The sequence below is a fragment of the Notolepis coatsorum genome, assembly GCF_963971535.1.
Source record: "Notolepis coatsorum genome assembly, chromosome: 7".
NCBI classification, from domain to species: domain Eukaryota; kingdom Metazoa; phylum Chordata; class Actinopteri; order Aulopiformes; family Paralepididae; genus Notolepis; species Notolepis coatsorum.
In genome coordinates, this window is record NC_140171.1 from 46,783,136 (window position 1) to 46,796,718 (window position 13,583).

A 13,583-nucleotide genomic window follows, 5' to 3' on the forward strand; every position below is an offset into this window, starting at 1 on the left:
TTAGCTAAGCAGGGGGCCACAGTCTATCTCTTCCCCCTTCCCAAAACCAAACACACATTCCTACCACTGTGTAAACAGCCGAGTAGAGGCTCAGAGCTGCATCCTTGGAGGGGAAGGATTTGCGTGCGGAAGCCACCAGGTACGGGTTTCCTGTGCAGGCCCGACGCTCTGTGATGTACTGCAAGGGAGACTGACACCCCAGCGCTGTGTAGTTAGGCTTACAGGCAGTCAGGAAGTGAGGAGTCTGGTTTCCTGTCACCACCTGACCTGCATTGGCGAAGATGGTGGTGGTGAAGAGGCCAAAGGAGTACACGCCTGTGAGGGAGGGAGAGAGACAGAGGGAGATACAGAGAGAGAGTGAATGAGTGAGTGAGTGAGAAAAAGAGAGAGAGCGAGAGCGAGAGAGTGAGAGAGTGGGAGAACGAGATACAAAGAGAGAGAGAGCGATACAGAGAGTGAGACACACACAGAGATATAGACACACACAGAGAGAGATAGAGATAGATAGATATAGATACAGATAGAGATACAGAGAGATACACACACACACACACACACACACACACACACACACACACACACACACACACACACACACACAGAGCTACAGAGATGAAAAAAAATATATATATTCAAATTTAACCCTAACTAACCTTACTGTCATGCACTTGTCCTAATACACTAACCTACACTGTAGCACTCAACACTTTGATGAGCATTGTTACTCAGCTGATAGAGTTGTGCCCTTCCTGATGACTTGTCGTACAGAACTTGTAAGTCGCTTGGATAAAAGCGTCAGCTAAATGACTAAATGTAAATGTAGATAGTCAAGCCAAGTGTTCAATATATATATATATATCGTATCACGTATACGTCCCGTTTTGCACTTGCATGCACGTCACAGCACTTTGCGAGCTTGCAGTATGCAGTCCTCAAGTCCAAGTAAAAAAATTGCCACTTTTCTGCCTGCCTGTTAGAGGATTGTATCTAGAATTTAGATTTTTTTTTAAATGTATTGTCATTGTACAACGACATTTTGTTTTGCAACTCCCAAAGTGAAATGCAATAGATACAAGACACAAATCAAAATCAAATCAAATCAAATTTATTTATAGGGCCCGACAACACACGTTAATGTCCCCATGGGCCGTACACGTCTTCTTTAAACAAGTCAAGAAGAAAACATAACAATAAGTCAAGAACAGAACAAGAACACCATAAGGTCCAAACATTTTTAGATGAATGCAAATAAATGAAAGAATGCAAGCACTCCCAGACATACCCCACGCGAAGGTAAGGAAAAACTCACTAAAACCTAACAATAGGGAAAAAAGCTCCACAGGCAGTGTGGAGGAGAGAAACCTTAGAAGGGCCATTCAAGGGGGGATCTCCCTTCTTAGATGTTGGTGATAGTAGTGTTACGCTATATACACACAAACATACATGCATAATCACAAGCATCCACTAGTGTACTATCTACATATTAAACATACTATATAAATAGATAAGATAATAAGATAACAATATATTTATAGTTAATTGTTTATTTATTGGTAATTATTTGTAAATTTCTATCATAATAACATGCCTTTCTTTCATGTCATTCAAAAAACACCTTGTGAGTGAGTGAGTGAGTGAGTGAGTGAGTGAGTGAGTGAGTGAGTGAGTGAGTGAGTGAGTGAGTGAGTGGGTGAATAAATGAATGAGAGAATCAGTAATGACTGAGGCATAACTGGTGTTGCAGGGGCAGCAGTAGAATAAGCTGCAGTAGCAGCAGTTTTGTGACTGAAAGAGGAGCTTAAATGGGTTGATGTGAGAGTGGTTGTTATTGGGTTAGGCTGCCACAGCCCCGTGTCCCAGCAGGCTTTTATCCTCTACCTACATGAAATATCCATGAGTACAACCTGGATAAATTCAGGTTTTAAAGAAAGAGGAAAACGAGGAGAAAACATAGGATGGGTAGATCTGAAATTAAACAAGAGTCTATAAGACTGCGACCGACACCAAGGTACCTAGATAGCCAGGCATAGAATCTGTGACGAAAAGTTTCCTTGACAACAAAGTTCAATCACTGGGACCAGAATAGAGGCTGATTGATTGATTGATTGATTGATTGATTGATTGATTGATTGATTGATTGAAAACTTTATTAACAGATTGCAGAATGGGTACAATACAGTACGGCTCAATACACACAATTGTTAAGGGGATGCAGACCAGAGAAAGACTTTCGTCTTGTTTACATCAGGGACCCCCATTTTCAATTCATAATGACATTAATGACATACGCAACATATAGATATATATCTTCTTGTATTTTATTTTTTTATTATTTTTTAAACAAACACATAAACAAACATGACAACACACGATAAGATATACAAGCATTAGTTGTCAGTGCACATCCAATGAAATCACATTTTAGTTAATTGTCTTATATAGGATATACCCCTAATACCTGTTATCTAAAAACCTACACACATATGCTCCAGCTCGAACCCCCCCCCCCCCCCTCCCGGACCCCTCTTTGGATAGTACCTCCATTATCCCTCGCTCCTAACCAGACACTACCATTATAAGCTAGCTTTTATTCTCTCCACCACTTCTAACCACATTGACATTTTGGATTCATTGAGACCCAGAATTCTTGCTGTAGATATTTCTTGATAAATCACATCGAGATATGTAAGAAACCAAACTTTCTGGCAAATTTTTTCCGGTTGAAACCAGCGTGATGCGATCAGCTTTTTAGCTACTGTGATACCCAATAAAACCAATCTCTTTAGCTGTGGATTTACTGCAAACTCAAAAACATCATTCAATAGTAATACAGAGGGGTGTACAGGTATATTCCAAGCTACGAGTTTTGATAATTGTTGGGTCACATCTTTCCAGAATGTCTTAACTGGTGGGCAGTCCCAATACATGTGCATAAATGTCCCTTCGTCCCCATTTGTACATTGGGAGCATTTGGAGTCTTGTTTAAGACCCATTCTGTTCAGTCTTATAGGAGTCAAGTATGTCCTGTGAATATAGTTAAGATTGATTTGTTGATGGTCCGGGTTCCTTGATGTAAGTCGGACATTTGCCCAGGCTCCTTGCCAAATGTCTTGACATTTCTGACATACAGGTATACAGTAGTTACATTTGTGACATACAAGATATGCAAATATACAGTACTGTTATCCTAACAGAAAATCCTAACAGAAAATATATACATATGAGGGGGAGGAAACTGTACATTAGGAGAGGGTGGGTGGGAGGGGGGGTTTGTACATTTATGGGGGCCATACAGATATACAGATATATATCATGACATTTATGACAATACATGACATACAGGTATACAGTACTGTTACATTTGTGACATACACGATATGCAAATATACAGTACTGTTAAACAGAGATCCTAACAGATAATATATACATACGAGGGGGAGGAAACTGTACATTAGGAGGGGGTGGGTGGGTGGGAGTGGTTGTTTGGACATTTACGGGGGCCAGTTTCGAATTGCAGCCTCCCATAGGTGCTCTTTGAGAGCTGTTTTGAAGGTGGGTAGGGATTAAATTTTTTTACGGCTGTGGGTAGGGCGTTCCACATTGATAAATTGCGAAATTGCGAAAATAATTGCGAAACATGTTTAGACCCTTGTTTGTGCCGAATCTGGGTTGAACATGATTTGTGGAACTCCCTCTGGTGTTGTGGTCATGACACTGACCTTTGGGAAGTATTTCGACATGTACATGGTGTTGGATAATCGGGTTCTCAGCCAGTAATCTCTCTCTGTTGTTCCGTGAAGTCTGCGTTGTGTTTATCTCTTACTCATCGTTGTAACGCTTCCTCCGGTCCTGCGGGACCAGACGGCAACCCTCCTCCCGGTTCGGCTGGTCCAGGTTTCGGACCTTCTCAACTCCCCTTCCATACACCACTTCACACTTCAACATTGCCAACCGGTGGGCTGATCCAGATGTGGCAGATCTGGCATCAGCTCACTCACCTGATTAACATTATTTGCTGTCATTTATGTTTGATTTATTCGTTGTCTATGTTGTCTTTATTAGTTCCACTGTGTTAGTCTTGTGTCCCTACTGTCTGTGTTTTGTAAATGTGTTTTAGTCTTGTATGTCTCAGTTTGTACTATTGTTATTGTTTTCCCCTGTGTGCTCTGTATTCTGTTAGTCCTGTCTACCACACCTGTGTCCTGTTAGTAATTACCCTCTGTCTCTAATTAGTGTTTGTCTGGGCCAGCATACACTTGCTGGTTCATTGTTTAATGTTACCTGTGTGTCAGTCGTGTTTCCTTGTTTTCTGTTTGAGTAAAACCTTGTTATCATCACAACGCCGTCTCCTGCTTCCTGTTAAGTTATCTTTCCGTCATCTGCTGCAATTGGGTTCCACACTCCACCATGCCATCGAAACGCGGCAATCGTAACAATCGTACTGGCTGGTACACTCTATCTCCCCGGTAATGCATCCGACTCAGAAGAAAACGACACACTGGAAACGTGATACCTTTCCTTCAAACATTATGTTTATTCCATAAAAATATCCTCATGATGGAAAACTGTTCTGAAAGCTCTTTGAAAGGTCTATTGAATTCCTTAATTCTACCGTTCTCTCCTGCTATCAGTTCGATGAGGGTTGAGGCCTAGTGGTTAGCCAAAAGCCTTCCCTGTTAGCCGAGGCTAGCTACCTCATGGCCTAGGAGGGTGGATGAGGCCCATCCACCACCCTCTGGCTATTGCAGTCTCTCTGTCAACGTGTCTACGCGTCAGCTTCGTTTCCTAGTCTGACTCAACCAGGAAGAACCCCCAGCTATAAAAGTGTATTTCCTTAGCAACAGCTATTAGCCATAGCTCGCTCGCTCGCGCTCTCTCTCTCTCTCTCTCTCTCTCTCTCTCTCTCTCTCTCTCTCTCTTCTCTCTCTCTTCTCTCTCTCTCTCTCTCTCTCTCTCTCTCTCTCTGGGTAACGCATGTATTCCCGGTAACCTGCCCCATTTCTAAGCCATATAACCCAGGACGTTATACAAACAACATTAAAATCTTTTCTCATGTCAAGAATGATTGTTATAGATGCCAAATAATTCACCTTTAAAAAAAAAACATCATGTAATGAGGGATGGCGGACCTCTAAAGTTGACCTAAGTTACCGGGAATACCAATTCACTATCTCCTCCAATTTAAGAGAGAATTAAAATGTTTTGGTTGTTTTGTAGGGATATCATCATCATGTAACATAATACCATAGTTCTCCCCGAGTTATCTCAAGAGAATTCAAATTTAGCTGAATCTGAAGGAAAAATCCGGGTATGGGATATGAGTCAACATAGTTCATGGCCTTCAATTGATAACAAACATAAAAGGCTTAATTTTCATGGCAGATGCATGATATGTTTTGGGCATGATCTTGGCACCCCAATGAACAACCAAAATGAGTTTAGTCTTTTGTGGCCAATTATTTTAGGAGATAATTACGTTTCACATATTGATCCCAGGTTACCGCGAATACCTTTTCAATTGTCTGCACACAATCGTTGTTTTGTTATTCCAAGATGGCATTTGAACAGAATTTTGGAAAAAACAGGTATTCCTGGTCACATGAGTTAGGGTTCACCACCATGCCCCTAGTCAGTCTACACCACCATGCCCCTAGTCAGTCTACACCACCACCATGCCCCTAGTCAGTCTACACCACCACCATGCCCCTAGTCAGTCTACACCACCACCATGCCCCTAGTCAGTCTACACCACCACCATGCCCCTAGTCATTCTACACCACCATGCCTCTAGTCAGTCTACACCACCACCATGCCCCTAGTCAGTCTACACCAACACCATGCCCCTTGTCAGTCTACACCAACCTGCGCCTAGTCAGTCTACACCACCACCATGCCCCTAGTCAGTCTACACCACCATGCCCCTAGTCAGTCTACACCACCATGCCCCTAGTCAGTCTACACCACCATGCCCCTAGTCAGTCTACACCACCATGCCTCTAGTCAGTCTACACCACCACCATGCCCCTAGTCAGTCTACACCAACCTGCCCCTAGTCAGTCTACACCAACCTGCCCCTAGTCAGTCTACACCACCACCATGCCCCTAGTCAGTCTACACCACCACCATGCCCCTAGTCAGTCTACACCACCACCATGCCCCTAGTCAGTCTACACCACCACCATGCCCCTAGTCGGTCTACACCACCATGCCTCTAGTCAGTCTACACCACCACCATGCCCCTAGTCAGTCTACACCAACCTACGCCTACCTGGTCAGTCTACACCACCACCATGCCCCTAGTCAGTCTACACCACCATGCCCCTAGTCAGTCTACACCACCATGCCCCTAGTCAGTCTACACCACCATGCCTCTAGTCAGTCTACACCACCACCATGCCCCTAGTCAGTCTACACCAACCTGCCCCTAGTCAGTCTACACCAACCTGCCCCTAGTCAGTCTACACCACCACCATGCCCCTAGTCAGTCTACACCACCACCATGCCCCTAGTCAGTCTACACCACCACGATGCCTCTAGTCAGTCTACACCACCATGCCCCTAGTCAGTCTACACCACCACCATGCCCCTAGTCAGTCTACACCACCACCATGCCCCTAGTCAATCTACACCAACCTGCCCCTAGTCAGTCTACACCACCACCATGCTCCTAGTCAGTCTACACCACCACCATGCCCCTAGTCAGTCTACACCAACCTGCCCCTAGTCAGTATACACCACCACCATGCCCCTAGTCAGTCTACACCACCATGCCCCTAGTCAGTCTACACCACCACCATGCCCCTAGTCAGTCTACACCACCACCATGCCCCTAGTCAGTCTACACCACCACCTACACCACCACCATGTCCCTAGTCAGTCTACACCACCACCATGCCCCTAGTCAGTCTACACCAACCTGCCCCTAGTCAGTCTACACCACCATGCCCCTAGTCAGTCTACACCACCACCATGCCCCTAGTTAGTCTACACCACCACCATGCCCCTAGTCAGTCTACACCACCACCATGCTCCTAGTCAGTCTACACCACCACCATGCCCCTAGTCAGTCTACACCACCATGCCACCATTCTATTATATATGCTAGTCTACCCCTGATAATATTAATACATTTAATTAATGTGTTAGCTTGTAGCTAACGGCCTGGGCCTCCATGTTGTATTGTTAGCTTGTAGCTAACGGCCTGGGCCTCCATGATGTGTTGTTAGCTTGTAGCTAACGGCCTGGGCCTCCATGATGTGTTAGCTTCAATTAATTAATTACCGGAATACATATAAGTTACCGTGAATACCTATATGGTAATAGTATTCCTGGTAACCTCTCCTTTTCACAAGTCACCGGAATACATATCAATATCTAAAGTTACCGTGAATACCTATCAGGTTACGGGAATACCTATTTAGGTAACCAAGAATACCTAGGCATGGTATTCCTGGTACCCTAAAGGTATTCTCGGTTACCCATAGGTTACGGGAATACCTTTCTCCAGGTTACCGGGAATGCTTTACAGATCTACCGTTCTCTCCTGCTATCAGTTCGATGAGGGTTGAGGCCTAGTGGTTAGCCAAAAGCCTTCCCTGTTAGCCGAGGCTAGCTACCTCATGGCCTAGGAGGGTGGATGAGGCCCCCTCCACCACCCTCTGGCTATTGCAGTCTCTCTGTCAACGTGTCTACGCATCAGCTTCGTTTCCTAGTCTGACTCAACCAGGAAGAACCCCCAGCTATAAAAGTGTATTTCCTTAGCAACAGCTATTAGCCATAGCGCGCTCTCTCTCCCTCTCTCTCCTTCTCTCTTCTCTCTCTCTCTCTCTCTCTCCTCTCTTATCATCTCTCTCTCTCTCCTCTTCTCTCTCTCTACTCTACCTCTCGCATCTCTCCTCTCTCTCACTCTCTCTAATCTCCTCTTCTCTCTCACTCCACTCTCTCTCTACTCTCTCCTCTCTACTCTCTCTCTCTCTCTCATCTCTCTCTCTCTCTCTCTCTCTCTATCTCTCTCTCTCTCTCTCTCTCTCTCTCTGAGTAGATGTCCGTCATCTACAGATATTTACATTATATACACATATGAAAAAACAAGTGCTTCTATCAATGGGTACCTTAGTGGTGTAGTGTATCTTGTAGACCAGGCCCATTGCAAGTTGCTGTAATCTGTCGTCTACTCTAAGCCATCCTAGGTTGTCAAAATGGGCAGGGGTGAGGTGGGTTTTAGGAGTAAGGTCAAGCAGTAGTCTGACCAGTTTGTTTTGTGATGTTTGTAATCTTGTTTTTAGTGCCTTTGAGGTGCTTTGGTACCATGAGGTGCAAGCATAGTCGTAGTAGCCTTGAATGAGTGCTCCTGCTAGAGTCTTCAGGGTATTCTTGTTTGCCAGGGAGGAGATCCGGTACAAGAATCTTGTTCGTCGGTTGACTTTTTTGATTACATTGGATGCCATTTTTTCACAGGAAAGATTTGCCTCTAGGATGGAACCCAGGTATGTAATATTGTGGCAATATTGTCACCCACTGTAACAGAGAAGCCGTTGGTTTTGCTGAGTTTGTTATTTGATCCGAAGAGAATGGACTCTGTTTTACCCAGGTGTAATGATAGTTTGTTATCAGCAAGCCAGGTGCAAATTCTGCCGAGTTCTGAGCTGAGGGTTTTTTCAACCTGTAACTTTGCACGGAATGTGTCGTTCTCTTTCTTCCAGGATGGCTGCCTTTTAGAGTAAGCAGTAATGCTGATTCTGTAGAAGGCTGGTCCCAGGACAGCTCATGAGTTATTAATTTCTGCAAATCAATGACTAAACCTGAGACACCAAGAAGCAAGACGTTGCTCGCCCTGGTTACTTCCATCATCATCTCTAGAGAGTTCTAGAGAGCTCCGAAATGCATGGAGTGGGACATAAATTAGCTTATACCAGTAAAAGTACGGGATACTTATTTGATTGAGCAACAACTTTGCAATCTTAGAAACAGACATTTTAAACTCAGGATGTCATTCAGCGGATCTTTTTTTAAAGGGATTTCTGTTATATTTTGGGTGAATATTGTTGACATATTTCAGCTTTGTTTGACTAGGCTAGTGATTAGGCTAGTTTTTGCATAAGAATAAGAAACTATTATATTTACAATATTGAAATTGACATTCCTGATATGTAAGTAGTTGATTGCTATTACACAGGTGCACACATGACAGTTTTGTCAATGGCGTGAATTATGTGGTGTTGTTTTTTCAGTGAGATCATCGCTTCCCATTCATCTTCCTTCATGAACTGCCCTCTTTGTTTACTTAAAGCCTCTTTGACTAAACCTCTGTGATAAACCTGAGACTGACCCAGGAAGCGTACGATCCTGCGGAGGAGGGGGTTGAAGTAGCAGCAGTCAGCCGTCACTATGGTCTTCTCCTGAGCCCCCTCTGACTTCACAAAGAAACTGGTCACCTCACCTATCAGGATCTAGGACACAGAAGGAGAGGGAGAGAGAGAGAGCGAGAGAGAGAGAAATAGGGTGGGCAGAGAGAGGCAGAAAGACAGAGACAGACAGACAAAAAGACAGATATGTTAGTCGGAACTGAAAGCCAAGATTAGGCAGTTATCAACTTTACGCAATGATTTTCTTTCAGTTCAAATAGACAATAAGATCAGAAAAGAGATCTATTCAGGGCTGCTACAGTGTGCTCCTCTTCGCTAGGTTACTCCTACACTGATATATTAATGCCCTTAACCTTGCTAGGCTACTCCTACACTGATATATTAATGCCCTTAACCTCGCTAGGCTACTCCTACACTGATATATTAATGTCCTTAAAGCTAAGCTACTCCTACACTGATATATTAATGCCCTTAACCTCGCTAGGCTACTCCTACTCTGATATATTAATGCCCTTAACCTCGCTAGGCTACTCCTACTCTGATATATTAATGCCCTTAACCTCGCTAGGCTACTCTTACACTGATATATTAATGCCCTTAACGCTAAGCTACTCTGATATATTAATGCCCTTAACCTCGCTAGGCTACTCCTACTCTGATATATTAATGCCCTTAACCTCGCTAGGCTACTCCTACTCTGATATATTAATGCCCTTAACCTCGCTAGGCTACTCCTACACTGATATATTAATGCCCTTAAAGCTAAGCTACTCCTACACTGATATATTAATGCCCTTAACCTCGCTAGGCTACTCCTACACTGATATATTAATGCCCTTAACGCTAGGCTACTCCTACACTGATATATTAATGCCCTTAACATCGCTAGGCTACTCCTACACTGATATATTAATGCCCTTAACATCGCTAGGCTACTGTAACACTGATATATTAATACCCTTAACCTCGCTAGGATACTCCTACACTGATCTCACCACCTCCCATTCATGCTCAGCTCAGTGGCAGTTTCTCTATCTCTTCATGTCTTTTCTTTTATTGAATTCTTATCACATCTCAATAAAGCTGAAGCTCAATAAATCCACAGTGAGGATTTATCTTAGCTTAGCAGACAGTTAAAGGGCATCAAAAGGGAATACGTCACTGAAAGGCAAGCTAAGTTGAGCTGTCCTTGTGCCTATTTTTGCCTGACAGTACTACCTTCACAGTACAATACAATACAACTTTATTATCCACAGAAGACGGAAATGTGTCTGTTGTCTAATTCCCCCTTCCTTCCATAACATCTGTGGCCTTAACACGTCTTTGAACATCCAGCTACCGTACATACTGTACAGCACCACAAATCCCAAACCCCAGGCCGTTCCAGTGCATTGATTTGCTCTGATGCTGTAGTAAATTGATTAACACCACTTAACTCATTTCTTAACACAAACATGCTCAGAATGCTGAACTCGCCTGATCAGAGGATACCCGCTGACAGACACACAGAAGATGTAGGTTACATGCTCATGCAAAATGCATGGCCCGGTGCCAGGAGCATAGGATGCTAACGCACCAGAGCTCCCAGCATAACGTGGGACGAATGAGGGGCTTGGGTTAGCGCTGATGCTAACATCTGTGAAACGCTGATGGATGGTTCACCCTGGTTGGAGCGGCTTGGGCTGAATGTTAACGTGACTGGATGTCAATCACGGGGTCCCTGGAGTGTGTGTGGTAACTCAATGTGCTAGCGGTAGCCCAGCCTACCAAAGAGGATTAGAATACGAGGAGATGAGTCGGCATAATGGAAGGCAGTGGAGATTATCTTGCATAGCAAAGATGGCCCATGGGGACATTAACGTGTGTTGTCGGGCCTTACAAATAAATTTGATTTGATGGCAGAGTATGCTAATCAAAACTAAAAACTAAGCCTAAAAGTCTGTATGAGTTTCTTGCCATAAAACGAATAGCCTACTTGCTCAAACTATCATATAAGAAGATGTTTGCTATTTAGGAACATGAAGAAAACAACAAAAATGTATTTTGAATGCAATTTATTGAGGTGACCAGCACCCTCCTCGAACAACTGCCCAATTGGCAGCCCAATTGGATCCCATTCATTCTTAAATAAATTTTTTTATTGGACCCAGCTTTGCACTCCTTCCCAAGTCATTGACATTGGCTGCCTTGATAACAAATGTGATTTTCTCCAATGCATTCCAATGGTGTTACGGCTAATGCTACCAATTTGTGACCGTGCCCAGTGGTTGTGACCACATGTCGGCCGCAGTCAAATCGCGAAAATGACAATAGAACAATAAAAAAAAAGAAATGTCCATCAACAAATCTAAAAAACATTTTGTTTAAACCCTTAAGCCTGAGCGGTCGGGTACAGGACAGACACAAATTTCACGCCATAAATAGATCACAGTCAGACTTCAGACTTTTTTAGCGTTTTTTTTTTCTTCAAATGTCTCCAAGAGTAAAGTCAGCCGAAAACAGCAGTCAATGTGTATATTTTCAGCACTATGTTTGTTTACCAATGCTTTAAAGTGTTATATGAATACATATGAGTTTATTGAAATCTTGGCGCATCCCGACGGTAACCGTATGAATTAGACGGAAATAAAGGAAGCTGTTCCAAGGCTTTTGATGGGCTTTCGAATTTCATAAAACTACACTTCCCAGCTCATGTCAGCCCCTGTCAATCATCAGTTATTAGGCCCTAGTCATATTTTCAGAAAATTCGCCTAACATTACCTAAGTAAATGGAAGATTGCTCCACTTCTACAAGGCCATTTGCATGTACTTGGTATCTAGGGACATCTACTGTATGGACCTCAGGGAATGTATTCACAGTGTCCGAAATATTGTGTCTGTTACTATGCTTGAGTAAATTGTATTGAACCAAAGGAAATTGTTAAATTGTAGCCTATTTTCAAGAGGCATTTTCTCATGCACAATCTGTAAAAATCTGGAAAATGACAATGGAGACATGTGGTCACAATCACTGGTCATGGTCACATTTGGATCTCTTTCCTTATTAGCGGCTTTGGTTTTACCTCATTGAATGAAAGTATTCACTCAAGAGGGGTGAGACATGCAGGTGGCTGGGTGGCGTAGCGGACATTGCCCTCGTCACCAACGCAAGAGACACCGGGTTCGACTCCGGCTGTCGGCGTTGCCTCCGGCTTGGGCAAGCCGTCATACTAACTCAATTGGCAGAGTTAGGGGGTGGAAGTCGATGGGTGGTAATCTGGACGTTGTGGACAGCGACTCCTACAGGTCGGTTGGGGACACCTGCACAGCAGAGACAGGAAATGGCAGGGTAGTCTGAGCCTCCCACACGTTACACCTCACCAATGAGAGTCCGCGCTGGCAGGTGAAAAGATGTGACAGGCTGCCTCCTCGTGTACCGGAGGGGACACGTGATGCAAGGCTTCTATCCTCCCTACAACCGGCCAGTGGGGGGCATATGCGAGCAATGCTCAAGACAGGGGAGGGAAGAATTGGCACAATGGAATTGGGATGGGAGAAAAATAGAAAAAGAGAGGAGAAAAAGTGTATACAAAAAAGAGGGGTGAGACATACACACACACATACAGTAGCCCACTACACATTATGCATAGGGGGTCAGAGCCCAGGGCCACCTGCAGCTCTCTGCCACTGGAGCTGGTGAGGGGATTAACACCTTGTTCGAGGGCAAGTTGGCAGTGTTGCTCTTCTTCACACGTCTAGTGTGTGTATTCTGTGCCCTGCAGGCAGCTCCAGGAGGCCACCCACTGCCCATCACCACATGTGATCCACCATCCTTCTCTATTCCTGCTATGCTCACAGCATGAATGATAGCTGTGTTACGGTTTGTAAGCAACCCCAATAGCACAACACAAGACAGTGATCAGAGTTAGCCAAAAACAGGGCATTATTTATTTCACAGGGAAAAAAGCAGCACTGTCCCTTTAAGGGCGAAATACACTAGAGTCCATGAACAACAAAAAATGCAGCACTGTCCCTTTATGGGCGAATGAGAACAACACAACCCAAAATGTGAATACACTAGAGTCCAGGAATACAGTGAAATGTTCTGAGTCTGGTCTGTACAAGACTCACCAGAGCACTGCCGACGGGCAACTCAACAATCAAGGGTCCACGAAAAAAGAGCGAGAACACAGGAATCCTCCCGGGGGAAAATAGGGAGCGACAACGACGTCTCACACC

At 44.1% G+C, this 13,583-nt stretch overlaps 1 protein-coding gene across 1 annotated transcript in view; it reads right to left on the reverse strand.

The window, feature by feature from the left end:
- Positions 1-13,583, reverse strand: part of plppr2b (phospholipid phosphatase related 2b) — a 218,146-nt gene that overhangs the window by 19,108 nt on the left and 185,455 nt on the right. Inside the window, exons 4-5 of the mRNA XM_084318674.1 lie at positions 9,329-9,449; positions 65-315 (exon numbers count right to left, since the gene is read on the reverse strand). Of these exons, the coding sequence (XP_084174800.1) occupies positions 65-315; positions 9,329-9,449 (372 nt within the window). The remainder of the gene's footprint in view (positions 1-64; positions 316-9,328; positions 9,450-13,583) is intronic.